Source organism: Lactuca serriola, chromosome 1 (assembly GCF_051521515.1).
Source record: "Lactuca serriola cultivar US96UC23 chromosome 1, Lser_US96UC23_V15, whole genome shotgun sequence".
Lineage (NCBI taxonomy): Eukaryota > Viridiplantae > Streptophyta > Magnoliopsida > Asterales > Asteraceae > Lactuca > Lactuca serriola.
Window position 1 is genome coordinate 88828289 of NC_136408.1, and position 15315 is coordinate 88843603.

At 36.5% G+C, this 15315-nt stretch overlaps 2 protein-coding genes and 1 non-coding gene across 5 annotated transcripts; all 3 read right to left on the reverse strand.

Moving 5' to 3' along the window:
• Positions 1-270: 270 nt before the first annotated feature.
• EMB1692 (Ubiquitin carboxyl-terminal hydrolase family protein) lies at positions 271-4229 on the reverse strand. Its single transcript, XM_079006431.1, has 3 exons — positions 4223-4229; positions 2080-2263; positions 271-1858 (listed from the first exon to the last, which is right to left on the reverse strand). The coding sequence occupies exons 1-3, from the start codon at positions 4227-4229 to the stop codon at positions 406-408; spliced, it is 1644 nt and encodes a 547-aa protein (XP_078862557.1). The 3' UTR covers positions 271-405.
• TRNAG-UCC (transfer RNA glycine (anticodon UCC)) lies at positions 2347-2418 on the reverse strand. Its single transcript has one exon. It is a non-coding gene; the product is annotated as a tRNA-Gly (tRNA).
• Positions 4230-4343: 114 nt separating the features above from the next.
• LOC145094743 (uncharacterized) lies at positions 4344-8950 on the reverse strand. 3 transcript variants are annotated; one of them, XM_079032813.1, is made up of 16 exons: positions 8846-8950; positions 8288-8770; positions 7914-8002; positions 7666-7820; positions 7476-7540; positions 7199-7387; positions 7057-7120; positions 6821-6970; positions 6620-6750; positions 6347-6536; positions 6196-6255; positions 5902-6129; positions 5576-5834; positions 5279-5484; positions 5155-5205; positions 4344-4933 (listed from the first exon to the last, which is right to left on the reverse strand). In XM_079032813.1, the coding sequence occupies exons 2-16, from the start codon at positions 8494-8496 to the stop codon at positions 4643-4645; spliced, it is 2337 nt and encodes a 778-aa protein (XP_078888939.1). In that variant the 5' UTR covers positions 8497-8770; positions 8846-8950; the 3' UTR covers positions 4344-4642. The 3 variants fall into 3 exon arrangements, with proteins under 3 accessions (XP_078888939.1, XP_078888944.1, XP_078888936.1); XM_079032818.1 differs by having other exon boundaries at positions 7057-7114; positions 8288-8869; XM_079032810.1 differs by having other exon boundaries at positions 8288-8868.
• Between the last annotated feature and the right edge of the window lie 6365 nt (positions 8951-15315).

Below are 15315 nucleotides of genomic sequence, written 5' to 3' on the forward strand. Positions count from 1 at the left end.
ACGAAAACATAACACACATTTCAACTTATATCTAGCATCATCGACTAAAGCATTTGATTGAATTCGATACCCATTTTTACACCATCACTTTGTTTATAAAGATCAACAACATTACATTGATTTCGTCTCCTTAAATCTTGAAATAATTTGTTGTAAGAACTAAGAACTATTAATACCACCCACATGAAAGACTAAGTCTATCAAATTTATGCCAACTATTAAATCCTATCACAAAAGCTTCACCATCACTTCTATTTATAACAACAAAAGCACACAACTTTATTTGCTTTTATACTATACTCCAACCAATAACCTTATACATATCGAGATTTTACTAATAACATAACAAGTTTCCATATAATTAATTCTCAAATCTCAACATAACAACATGATTACAAAGAATCATCACCAAGGCTCTAAACATTTTTCTTCACTCCCAACTACAGAAACAAACTTGGTAGACCAAAATTCTCCTCCCTCATCTTCATCTTCATCATCATCATCATCATCATCATCATCTGAATCAAATAAGTCATCCAAACTGTCCACAACATCATCATCATCATCATCAATCTCATCAAGACTTTGATAATCTCCATTAATTTCTCTACTTCCATAACTAAAATCATTCTTAACCTCATTCCTTCTCTCTCTCCTCATCCTTTTCCCTTCCCTAACCAAATCCATCAACAAATCTTTCATCATCAACAACTCATCTTTTTTCAAAAGTTTACCCTCATCATCATACCCCTCCACAAGAAAAACTGAATCCCTATCCCCCTTCAAACTCACATAAAAAAGCTCAGGGTGTCTCAACAACATACCCCTCAACTTATTTGGCAACCCAAACTCTTTCCTAAAATGAGTCAAATGGTCAACTAAAGTCCGCTTCTCAACCATCATACCTAACACCTCCCTCACCACATCACAACCTCTCTTCTCTGCTTTCAAAGATTCTTTTGGAAACTCTCCAACTTTTGTTCGATAAGGGCACACGTCTTTTATCTCTCTAAACTTAATCAAAAACTGTTCTTGATGTCTTTTTACATTTCTCCCTTTACGAAGTCTCAATCGATTAAACTTCAAAGGTCTATCTACAATCAACCCAAGAGGTTTGACTTCAGGAATCGGTAGAGGGTTGACCAGGTCAATGTCACATGACACAAGCTCAAGTGCACGCCCATATGACGTGTCAACAGTTTTAAACTTTTCAGGGTATTGATTACAGAGTCTAGAACGGAAGTTAGAAGGGAGGCCAAGATCAGGGGCAATGTGGACTAATTTTGATAGAAGTAATCTTTGATGAGAAGAGAGCATGAGAAGTTTCTGAAGTTTGTTGGCTAAAGAGTCTGACATGGCAGTTTTGAGGTTAGATTCTTGAATTGCAAGAGAAGATGCAGATGGAGTGAGACGTACACAGAGTTGTGGGAGTGTTTTTGTGGCGTTTAATGGTGTTGAAGGTAAAGGGATAGTGAAGAGTTCGAAAATGGTGGGGTAACGATGGATCATGGAGAGAAGGGATCGTGGTTTTGAGAGAGATAGGTAGGATCGACATTTGCCTAGGATGTGAAGTGGCATGTAGTGTTTTGGTTTTGAAAGGAGTAAAGTTTTGAGCTTTTGAACAAATCGGATCTTGTTTTGCTTTACTACATGGTAGTCGAGTGATGAGTCACGAACATGTTTGATGGATGCAGTGATTGTAAAAGATAGGTTTTGTGGTTTCTGTATCTTGTTATGATTTCTGTTCCAGAAAGAATGAGAAGGGAGGAAATCTGATTTGAGAGAAACCGGGGATTTATCATGCGTATATGATAAAACATGCGATAGAGATAATTCCATATTTAAGTTATGTAAAATCCTGCAAAAGGTGAAAAAATTGAGTGTCAAAGAGATAAACAGCGATTTATAAGTGAAGTACGTGAGTGAGGATTTTCGTCGAACAGATGGTGGGCAGTTAACCAATGCAAACCCATAGCGTTAAAAAATCAAATTAAAGCATCGAGATAAAGTTGTTGGTAGTTTACAATTACGAAATCATGGGACTAATCTTGTAAAATAATTTATAGGTGATGAACTTACAGGTGATAAGAGCTTGAAAACCCCTGTTCGAACTTTGAGATTTTCTGTAATTCTTCCACCCAACTGATAATAATTCGCAAAATCGCAGATGGTTCAGTAGTTACCAAGAGAAACCAGATAAATTTAGCATCTTTTTGGGAAAAAGATGTAGAGACGAGAAAGAAAACAAATCGGACTACAAACACTTTTATTAAAACATAATAATAAAAAAAAAAACAGATATTGTTCTTTCGAAACACAAAAATATTCAAGACCAAAAGAGAAAAATGCGTTTGCCGGGAGTCGAACCCGGGTCTATTGCTTGGAAGGCAATTATCCTAACCGTTGGACTACAAACGCTATTGATTATACTTTGATGTTTTATCTATATATTGTTATAGTTAGAGTTAGATTCGAAAAGTAAGAAAATTTATTCTCTCTGATTTTAGTGTTTGTTGTGTCGGTTATAAGATAAAATTATGTTTTAAAGATTTTACGAAGATAAAATTGATCTATAAAAACCAATATAACTTCACGAAATGATTATATAATGCCTAATTATAATTATAAATTACAAGTTATCAGATTTAGAGAGTTTTATATAGATTTATTCTAGATTTCTCTTACAAGTCACTTTGATTTACTTCTTGTCTCCTTTGCAGGTTAGCGGTTGTTCAATGACAAAGGTCGTCTTGAGACACAATCGTTTTACTTTCTATTAAGAAACAACTGTCGACATCTACATACTCTAACTCATTTCAATAAGATGCATGATGTTTTTTGGTGGTGGTGTTTTTGTAACTATAAACTAGTATTTAGAATGTACATTTCAAGACATTGTGGTGCTTGTGTGTATTTTTTTCCATGTTAAATGAGTGAATGAATGATAATTTTTTTTTCCTATAGTGTTGTATATATGATGTTTGTTTATTTCCTACATTGGACGAACTATAAACAAAATGACCATTTTAATATAGCTTTTCAGAGTAGCTAATTTTTATAATAATCATCAATTTTAACGTGAGATGTGTTATGAGAAAAAAAAATAATAATAAAGAAAATATGTAAGTAGTTAGCGTCTTAATACATCAAGCCAAGGCTTTTGACTTAACTCGTTAAATTATTTTGTCCAAATGAAGTAAAAAAATGTGTATGAACATTCATATTAAACATTCGACTCATTAAGCAAACAAAAAAAACTTAGAAAAATAAAACAAAATTGATTATTTGTAAAATTAAGTGATTATCTTCACTTTAATCATGTAATTGTGCAATACTTTTAATTGTATATAATGTATGTATATATAATGTACGATAGTAGATTATGTTGATGAAAACTTCATTTATCAGATTCTAATTCTTAAAATCATTACTATGTCTTTGACCAATTGTATTTCCTTTTTTTCTTTTTTTTTTTCTTTTCATTTTTACAAGACAAATAATTCATCTGAAACAAAATAACAAAATATAATAGCTTCATCAATCAATTGTTTTAGAAGATTGTCGTTGACCAAAAATTATGATCATGTTGTAAGATCAAATGCTTGAAAGTAATTCGAACTTTGCTATGATAAATACAATTTCATTTCTTTATGTTTTTCTCTATCAAATACACCATTATTCCTACTTAGAGTAAATCACAATTGTTGCCATAATCTAAAGAAAGCTTACGTATGTTGCTTGTTACTAAAACAAAAAAAATTTACATCTAATGTTTTGACAACACATAAATGATTAAGCACCAAACAATTTTGAAGGGTAAAAAACTAAATTTGGTGTGCTTTATTGTTCGTCACATTTCATCAACCACCTTGTAAGCATCAATCCTAAAAATTGGACATGGTTGTTTTTATTAATGAAATCGCAATGTATGATTTTGCAATATAAATAAATAAAATTTGATGTTATAATGGACAAATACATAAAAATTATATTGTTCTTTCTTGCATTTAGTCCAATATATATAAACAACAAAGGGTGTTTCTGGTCGTAAAAGTTGGCAATCATAACGGAAAATTAAAGGAAACACTTGAATCCATCTAATATTATTGTCTTTTTGTCTTCCCAACACCTATAAATGTTACAATCTTGACACAACATTCTATCCGAGTAGAATTATCTCAAAATCCACATTATAACTTAAAAATTAAAATGACTTACGAACCTGCCATTTTCTACCTTATAAAAACCTAAAATTCTTGTGTTTTTATTCTTTGGGACATTTCATCAAACACCTTGTATACATTCATCCAAAAACTTACCAAACACCCAACATTAACTATATCTTCACGATAAAAACCAAAAATATACATAAATATAAAAGAACATAGTGGATTTCATCTACACTATATTATAATCGTCTTCGCACCACCTATAAAAAAAACTACAACACCCCTGGCGCTTAAGCTTAAAATTCTACCCACGTAGAATCATATCTGAAAAAATCTACATTATAACTTAAAAAGTGGGTTATAACTTATAACTTATAATCTTATAATCACCTACCTGATCGATACCCCTTTCCCACTTTCTATCTGATAAAATTTATAATTTACAGTGTCTTGTATGGCGTGTTGATCTGACATCAGCGAAAAAGTTCAGGGAAAGACCACATAATAAACTTGGCAAAAATATCTGTTTCCAGAAACTCTATGTGAGCAGCTCGACCAATTATGGTGTTCAAGTTTCTTCCTTGTAACGAGATATCGAAGTTCACATCACATCGCATGAACATTCTTTGTTCAGAAGATGGAGATCGGATTTGATCTAAGCAGTTGTTGAGCATCTCGTGGAAAATTTTCCCTTTTTTTGAGTAGTCTCCTGATGACGTTTGACACATCTCGATTCGCGCAGAATGATATGGAACGTAACCATCCTGAAATAAATCGAGTAAAATTACAATTTCAGTCCCTATACTTTACTTAAACATCCAAGTTCAGTCCAAATTCCAAAACTCCCTCAAAAAGTTCGCATTTTATTGCAGATATGAACATATGGTCCCTGTGTTTTACATAAAATTGCACGTTCTGAACTTGCAATTTTTGGTAAAGCACAAGGACCAAAGCTGTAATTTACTCTTTTTTTTTGGTAGAATACCTGAGGAGATGAGAGAAGGATTATGTTCTTGAAATATTCCAACGTCTTTTGCTGAAAGTAAAACAAGGAATTAGAATCTTGAAAACTAAAAAGCAAATATGATGTTTAAATTACTTTTATATACCTTGGAAAGTTTGTAGAAGAAAGTATTTTCAAGATCAATATCATCAGTGAAAGTGAGCTGATGAATGCAACGAGTGTTCTTAAGCTTCTTCAAAAGCCATAATCCAGAATTGAAAAGAGAATTTGAACTATACAGATACCCTAGATGTGGGCCCGAAACTGACACATATGTATGCAGGTATCTATGGTATGGCTCCATGATGCTCTCTACAAATTTCAATTATATAAAAAGAATTGCCACGTCAGCATGTGGACAATCACATTTCCAATGTGTATATAAAAATATAATATTGTTTACCTGAAAGTGCAGTTCTAATGATGACATTTCCAATGGAGTGGCCCACAAAGCTGAGTTTAACATCTTTTAAGCCACCAGATCTTGAGGCTTTATCCATTTTCTTTTTAACAAAAGCAATGACTTCTTTAGCTAATCTTAATCCCATGTCCCTAAAGTCTTCAGATGTTTTATCTTCATTCACTTCAGACATTAGAAACTCAAGTTTTGGATCTATTAAAAGCCATTGATTCCTTACAAGGCGTAAATCCAAATGATGCCCCTGTTTATTTTTTTCATCTCAGTTGGAATGGAATCACAAAAGAATGGAATGGAATTACACAGGGTACCTGAAAGCCATGAACAAACACAGCAATCTTCAAAACACGTCCCTTTTGATGATTGGTGGAAATTCTTGAGTCATTTTCTTGAAGAACAGCCTTTTGATCCATATTTCTGAAGTAAGAATTTCCACTAGGTGAACGCAATGGTGCATTTACAACACGTTCCACTATTATAATTGGTATACGTGAGGGATCTCCAAAAATATAAAGATCTTGAATTGAACAACTGTTTATCTGCATACATTTTAAAAAAAAATTTATAATTTCATCATAAAAAATAACTCAAAAACACTAGCTCACCCTCATTTGTGCAATACTACGTCGATGTAGCTCAGCTCTCATTGCTGCAGCCTCAGAAGGCTAAAAATGGACAACAAAACAATTCAATAACATGTTTCATGTTTCATGTTTTTAATTTTTGATAAGTGAAAACGGTTGTGAGATAAATTACATCTTCGGTTATCTTTCTGAGAACAGGGACAGTGCCACGTGGACCTTTGTATGCTGAGTCATCAACCTCGCTTCTGATTGGTTGGAGAGGCATTTCAACTTTGGAGTACACCATCCATATTGACCACTCAGCTCTACGATCAATACCCCATTGATTACGCAAATGGTCTAAAATTTTTGCTTTGTTAGCCCTGTTGTGGAATAAAAGATAAGATTTTGATAAATATAATCATAAGACAAAGGACAAAATTGGAAAAAGAAAAGAAAAGCAAACCTGTGAAACTTGAGAAATGTGCTCCATAAGTAGAGAATTTGGTCTCCAATGGAATGAAAAAGACGATAAAGTTCATCGTTTTGTAGGGTGTAAAGATAATCACTCTGCATATCAATGGATCCATTTGGAATCTGTTGAAGAATATAAAAGATGAATAAGTATAAGACATAATTTAAAGAACAAGTGAAGAAAGTCACAAACCTTAGAAACATTAGGAGACTCTGTTTCACTTTCATCATGTTGTGAAGTGAAACCACTTAAATCAATTGTTTGATTAATTGCTTTACTAAGATTTTTTAGCTCTTGAAGTAAATTTGCACGTGAAATTAAAAATGCCTTCACAAGCAAAACCTGTTTCAGTAGCATGATTATAAATTATCAGTATATCAAAAGTTCTCTAAATATTTTATATAATCAAGAATGTAGAAAATGCATACACGCTTTTCCTTGTCATACTTGTTGTCACTGGAAGCTTCTTCATGACTAAGAGAATTGCTGCGACTAAAAGATGAAACATTTAATTTAAATTCAGAAAGAAAAATCGATTTTGTGGGTTGAAAATCAAAACTTCCTGCAAACCTTGGTGTTTTCATGGTATGAACACCACCTTTTAGTAAGCTGATGTGGATAGTGGTATCAACAAGCACAGCATGGAAAGCATCAAAATGAACAGGACAATATGAATGTAGTCCAAGAAGAGCTTTTGGTGGAATTCTAAACTCATGAACTGCAGCAGGGGTTACTTCCAAAGAGTCCTGCATATTGGAGCTGAAGATGGAGCATTAAAAACACTATATCCAGTAAAATATTAGAATCACTATAGTATTAATAAAGAAGTAATGTATTGTGTGCTAACCCGATCTCCAAAACAGGTGTATACAGCAGCTCAAATTTCAGAATTACAGCAGATGTGATTGGACCCTGAAGATTGTAAGTGTTCATCATTGGCAAGATAACATGAAGAAGACAGAACTTCTCTCCTACATTTACTAATTTAACCACAGAGAGAGAGAGAGAGAGGGAGAAAGAGAGAGAGAGAGAGAGACCTCAAATTTACCAAGAGATAAGTTGAAAGCTATCATGACTGATAGAAGAATATCCTGTCTTGCATATCGAATCTTGAAAGGTTGTGATGAAAAGCTATGGTCTGTGTCATCAATCTTCCAAACACCCAATACATTATCAGAACCAAGATCAGGAGCTGTAGTTCATATAAAAATGTTGCCTGATATTAGTTTTGAGGCTGGAAATAACTTAATAAAAGTTAACAGGTCAAAGATAATTGCATACATACCATCGTACTGAACCACTCTTGAAGGAGTTCCCAGAGAAGATGCATAGTCGCTATCTTCCCATCTCATGGTAATCTTGATTTGATACCACCTGTTAAAAAAACATAGCAGATTTGAATCTGGTGTCGATCAAATAATGCTTTCCGATTACAACATTGAGCTAAAATCTAATCGAACTTTATGAGAAGTAATAAAATTACAAAAAAGTTGTTTGTTGTAGATCGAAATTCAAAAAAAATGAACTGAAAAGTACTGAGTTTGAGATCAAAGTCAGAGTGCAGCTTTTTTCGAAAAGGGAAGTACTTCCATGGATTGATCCGATGGAAAGAGAATAACTTTAGCAAAAAATATGAACTGATAATACATTTATCGTTACCCTTGCTGAAATAGGTCTAGGTTATGAAACCTATGGATATAAATTGCAACTTCGTGAACGGCTTCCAACATTGACTTGCGATTTCGAGTTCTTGAATTATTGTAGTTATGATGTTCCCTAGGTAGAGACAAGCGCTTCGCATCGACCTTCGGTTTAGGTGTTCTCTGTTGATTGAAACCAGCTATGAACCATTTAAGACGGCGGAACATAACTGATGATGATCTCTACGGTATTCAGTGTGATTAGCATCCCTTCGATGAATTGTCCCCCAAATAATAGAAAATAAAAAAACCCTAAATTTAAGATTTCTGAAATATGAAACAAATTAAACAGAACGCTAAAATGATTTTGAAGTTTTCGGAGGGTTTTGGAGATGAGATCGTGAAGCAGACGACGGCGCCGACGAGAATCGAGGAGTCCGGCCGGCGAAGAAGGAAGACCTTGGTCTGCTCACGGGAAGAAATTGATCAAATCTGAGAGTGACTGGTTTATTGGGAAATTAATTTCAATATATTCGGAATTAATTATAATTTAAATCATAGTAGTTTGAAAAAAAACCTGGCATCATAAATGATAACAAAAGCAAGAATCCTTTGCCATGATATTGTTCCATAAACATATATAACACACAATGACACAATTATTAAAGTGAAGCTATATAGATCTACAATGACATATTGCAATTTCAAGTTATTTCTAATGAATTGATCATTTAACATTTTTTTTTTCCTATTATTAAGTTTAAATAAATAAATAAACAGCTAAATTAAAGTAGATTAAATTGGTTGAATTTTTTTTTGAAATGTTTTTTTTTTATTTATATAGATTTTAAAATTGTTTTATCCTTTTAATTTGTATTATTGCTAATAATATTATTATTATCATATTTAAAATAATGATTATTTTTAAAAATAAATAATTGGAAAACAAGACAAAATGTGTCTCGTTTGATTTGATTTTAAGGCATAAGCACCCATCGTGATATTCGTGGGTTAAAGTTTTCAAACGACTAAATGATGCTTCATGTAACATTTTAATTCAATAATTGGAATTGCCTTTTTCTAATTTTTTGTATCTAGAAGAAAAGTTTTTTTTTTTGAGTAGAGTACGCCAAAATTTCAAAAATAATTCTCAAATTTTCTCTTTACCTTGCAATCTATATCGTTTTTATGCTCGGATAACCACAACGAAAGAAATTATCTACAATAGTATAAAAATAAATTGTTTCTTAAACTTAGATTGTAGAAATAATATTGCATTTTGATAAGTCCAAAGAACTCGAATAACTATAATAAAGATAAAATCAATAATCATCATTTTCAGTCTCGTCATTAGTCCCTAGGGACGGACGTAGGATTTGGTAGTAGGTGTTACCGGTTCGTAGTAGGTGTTGCCGGTAAGTAGAAAAAAAGAAAATAAAATCGAAAAATTTACACTGGGTACAGAAAGAGCAAGGGTTGTCAGTGCCACTACGGGCGCCCAAAGAGAACCGTCCCTGCTAGTCCCGTGTCAATCCAATCCACCATATTCACCACATAAATAAAAACCGGAAGATCTAAATCCAATCACTTAGCCATCCAATTCCAACTTTGCAATGCTAACAAACATTGGGAAAAAAAAAGTGAAATGGTCTCCAAATGGCAAATAGGACACAAAGTTGAGTCCAAATACAAGCCTCTATCTTCTAGCTTTGTTCTGACCGGAAGGAGCTCCAATCCTAATCGAGACGAATCTATTCATTATGGTCGGCGTTCCCGCTTGAAGCGATCAATGAGCATCAATAAGCCTCCTAGCAGACAAAAAAATGACAGGAATGATAAAAAAAACTAGACCCACTTGTCCTGCTGAGAACCCAATGAAATTGAATTTAGTAACTCAATGAGATTGTTAAGTTGATCAGACTCCGCACCTCCCCTAATTTGACGACACCAAGAAAAACACATCCAGTGGAAGACCAAAAACCACTAACCATAGCATCTTGAGAATTAGATAAAGCAAATAGCCTATGGAACTGTTGTTTGAGTAAAGAACCATTACACCATATATCTTCCAAAATTGTGTATCATCACCATTCCTAAGAATCCTAGACGTAGAGGATCTATGAATATAATCTTTATCATGAAGGGCATTAATAGATCAAATAATTTTTGCCCACACCCCCTCCCCCATCCTGAAGAAATATGAGAACCCTCTAAGCCAACTCCATCTCCATATAACCATTTCATACATCTAACCTATAAAGCATTAGATTCAATAAAAGAATGTCACGTCCATCCAAAGAAAGGGTAGTCTTTGCAATATGATCCCACGGTACTAAATCATCTCATTTAATACTCATCATATTATTCTAGGTTCTTTTATGACAGACTGTCAGCATGTTGACCTAGTTTTATCATTGAATTATCAATTACGTTGAATAAAATTTCACTAAAATTAAACAACTTTTTTTTCATCAAAATTCCCTTAAACAACCATTCCTTTTGTCACTAAGGATTAAATAACAAAGTTCACGAACTTAATTATTTTGCGATCTCTTTGGGTTTTCAACTTTGTCGGCCATCACTGCTTTCGTATCCTCATTAGTATTCTCAAGAAATCAGAGAATAATCAAAAACTTTACTTATTCGTGATAAGGAGTCTCACGAAAAACATTCTCTATAAACTGATTCTTCGTATATATAATGCCCAAAAAGGCATGCTTCTATCACATGGGTAAATATAACTTGAAACACCTTGTGGTTCTACTTCATCCTGGAACACTTGGTGATAAAATCTAAGATAAGATCGTTCCATTTACCTATAGTCACATATAAGGCTTCAAGTTCTCTTACGATATAAATGTCATTTTTCTCACTTTCTAACCAAAACATCCGGTTTGTCATCTACATAATAGAACCTGAAGCTAATAATTCTTTCTTAGCCTCTTTTGTTGCAACTCTTTTGGATATTGTCGTCGTATCCGAAGTTGAATTGCCTTTCGCACCTTTGTATTTGTAACGCCCCCAAAACCATGATGTAACGTTCCAAAAATACGGTCTAAAAATTTCGTTTGGAAAACATTACTTAAACTTATATTTATAAAACGATGAAATCATTCATAACGTAAATTCAGAGTATTAATTCAAAGCATGTTCTTATTATCAGAGTAAACATCCCAAGCTGACTAACTATGGTGTGTGCCATGCGATCACCCCGAGTTCTGTCCTCCGCTACCAGAAGTACCTGAAACCAAAACTGAAAACTATAAGCATGAAGCTTAGTGAGTTCCCCAACCTACCACATACATACACATAATCGCATATTGGGCCTCGCCCTGCTGCATCAGGAATGGCCCGGCATCAGACTTGCTCTGGCATCGGGCCTCACCCGGCATCAGGCCCCACCTGGCATCGATCCCCGCTCGGAATACAGATCTATTCGCTTAGGCCCCGCCTATCTCTGGGCCTCGCTCGCTAACATATACTAACTTATAACCATATCACAACAATAAATAGCATACACTACTGTACCATGTTCTAAGGCCTCACCTATCTTGGGCCCCGCCCCTGCATGCTACTGATGAATCATGGAACCCCGTCCACACTCCTACTGATAGTGAGATACAGGCCCCCGCCCACACTCACCCTTTCCTAACTCGGGCCTTGCCCCTGCTCTGCTACTAATGAGATATGGAACACCGTCCATACTCTGTTATTAGTGAGATAAAGGACCTCGCCCACACTCACCTCCCTACCAGGCACATACAAGTATTACACAAACAACAAGTATAATCTATCATGCAAACAAATCCTTAGGCACCTGCCCGACATCAGACCTTGGTCCAGAATATCATACTAGCATACAACGCCTACGGCTAACCCCCGTGCCTTCCTACTCATAACTACATGGGCCGATATTGTGGCCGTAGACCCATTCACACAAAGAGAAACTTGCCTGCACTGCTGAACTTGCTGATAACCCTCTGGCTGCTAACCAAAGTTTTTCCCTGACTGCTGCTCCCTCGGCTCCCCAAGCTATCAAGATCAAATAACACTTAGCTCAATGCAAATTTTACCCCTACCCCCAAATGGTCCATAACTAAGGCCCAAAACATAATATAAAAGGCCCAACCCTAGATACTCTTTCCAAGCCCACTATTGGCCCATATTCAATGATTCCTGATGGCCCACTAAGGCCCAAAGACCCAAAGTCCAAAACACAGCCACACCAAGGCCCAAATACTGAAGGCCCAAACTGGCAGTGTTACACGGGGCGTACTCCAATGTACGCTTAACGTACAGACTTAATGACGAGTACGTTGGGCGTACCTGCCTGTACGCTCAGCATAGTACCTTTTTAAGCCATCTTTCCATCAAGTGATTAATACCTCGATTCAGAAGCTACAAACTCAGATCCAAGTCTTACTCCATGTCTTAAACCATAAAGTTGCTTACTTGATGGCTTGCATGACCCACATAATCTCAAACTCCAAAAACAATAATCTATTTCCATGAAAGAAAGTCTTAACTCATACATACACTCATTTGGACCTTCAAGATATCAACTTTCTATTCAAGGGAGTCATTTAGCACCAAGGGTGGCAACCCTCAGCCTCGAAATCGGATTTAAGCTATAAAGCTTCCATCTTTGGACCAAAAACTAAACCATACTAGATCTAAGCACCCTTAAGTAAATTTGTGAGCTTTATACCTTCAAATAGTTCCAGAAGATGATGCTATCTTAGATTTATAAGCTTTGGCCTCCAAGGTTTCTCCTTGCCAATCTTCTTCTTTTCTCTTCCAAGTTTTAAACCACCAAAATGAGCTTCCCAAGGTCAAGATCTCACAAAATGAAGGTTGGGGTGTTCTAGGGTTTCTTCTGAACTTGGGGAGGCTGATATGGGGGCTAGGGTTGAAGCCATTATGCTCTTTATATAGTGGCACTCCCAAAAATAGGGTTTAAAGGCTTTTAGCATACGTTGGGCGTACTTCTCGTACGTTGGGCGTACGCCTTCAACACCCGCGATCAATTATCTTGCTACGCTGGGCGTACATCAGCCTTACGCTGAGCGTACCCAACTATACACACACATGCACTTTGTGCATGCTAGGGACTACTTTGTCAACTTTTCCATAAAGGGGCCATAAATGTCAATATCTTCAAAGTGTCATAACTCCTTCATTCTAGATCCGTTTCCAATGAACTTTATATCCACGGAAAGGTGGCGAGAAGCCCTACGCTTCTAACAACACACCCCGGCCTGAAACCTTCTTGAATAATACCTCTAAAATTCATAAAGGACTAAAATGCCCCTAGCCTTGGCCTCCGAATTTTCATAATCGAATAATTTAGAACAGGGCGTTACAACTCTCCCCCGCTTAAACTATACTTCGTCCTTGAAGTCCGCTATGCAATCTACTCACAACCTTTCTGCCCGATACTCGCTTCACCTGCTCCACCCAATCCTCAGAGGACTGCCTCCAATGGCCTTATGCCCGGTCATTTTGGCTAAAACTAGTCCTTGCAGATAATAACCTCGAGTGCACTCTAATCCCGTCAATCCTGAGAACCCAACTTATTCAACTGACAATCCTTCCGGTACTCCGTGAGTACTTTTGCTGGACATCCTAGGGGTTCACCCCCCCCCCCCTTTTCCTTGTGCGTTCTCTGGACTTCCCAAGGCAACCTTCCATAACTAGCCACATTCTCTATCATTGTGAAGGACATACCCTTCACGTTATACATTACTCCAGCCACTCCCAGTGTTGGTCACTATTGCCGGTACACACTGGATACTTCTGCTATCTATAACTGCTCTATCTACTCTGCCACCCTGGCGCTACAAGACCTGGGATCCTCGATCCCCTGCCTTGACCCTAAGGTCCCTACAAGGTCTCACCTGTGCTGCTATAATCTCACGGGCCTCACCCATGGGTCTCACCCGGCTAAAACCTAGAGCGGTCTATCCCTCTAGTTTCACTTGCCTAACTACTATTGCACGAGCCTCAACTAACCATACTACTGAGCAAATCTTGCTCTCAGGTCCCATCTATACTGCTACTAACATACGGGCCTCGCCTACGGGTCTCACCCAACTGTATCCTGGAACGGCCTTTCCTAAGGTCTCACTTCTCTAGGGCTATGCATGCCAATTCCATACTAAACCTTGACGAGCTACCCTTTTTTGATCCCTACCTTGCTCACTTGGAGATAAGGGCCTCGCCCAAACTCCACTAACTAGGAGATATGGGCCCCCGCCCACACTCCGCTAACTAAACTGCTAATGAATGCTACAACTTACCCGCAGTCTGACATCACTTCCCTCACCAACTCGTTGCTGGGAAATGTTGCGGCTATCCCATAGTCCTACCATGCTCTACATGTTGACTCTTCCGCTGACTACCAACAAGAAAGCATCCCATGTTGAGCGTTCTCAAAATCTTCATTCCGACTCACTCGAGTCCTACAGGCAATCCTCCAATCCTGATTCCCTAAACCAGCCCTTAGTTATTAAATGCTACAACTATCTTGTAGTCTTACATCCTTGCTACACTCGCGTTTTGCCGCGAAAAATCTTCAGCTTGGTTTCCCAAACCAACCCTCTGTTGATCCCAACTACATGAACCCAACGTTAGGAAGTTTCCCAAACTCCCAACTTCTGCACTTCTCCACCCACTCAACCACTCTGACTGCTTTCGATTCCTTCTCTAAGATCACTAATCCTTCTAAGTTTAGCATGTTACCGACTCTGAGTACTTGAAGGGCTCTCCCCCACTTTATCCGACTAATCCCTTACAAATCCCAGTTTGTAAAGGATTCCCCATCCTTCCTATCATCTAAAGGGTTGGTCTGATGTCAACAATGACTACCTCTGTTGGGGTTCCAACTAACCCTTTACTAGACCTGAACTAATCTTGCCAACTAACTGAGCACCTTTTAATCCCCAATTGCATTTGCTGCAGTGACTGCATCCTAAGAACTTGCGCTTAAGGTAAACATCTCTGAACTACTATCCTATCGTCCATTGCATGCATATGGCATATAACTCA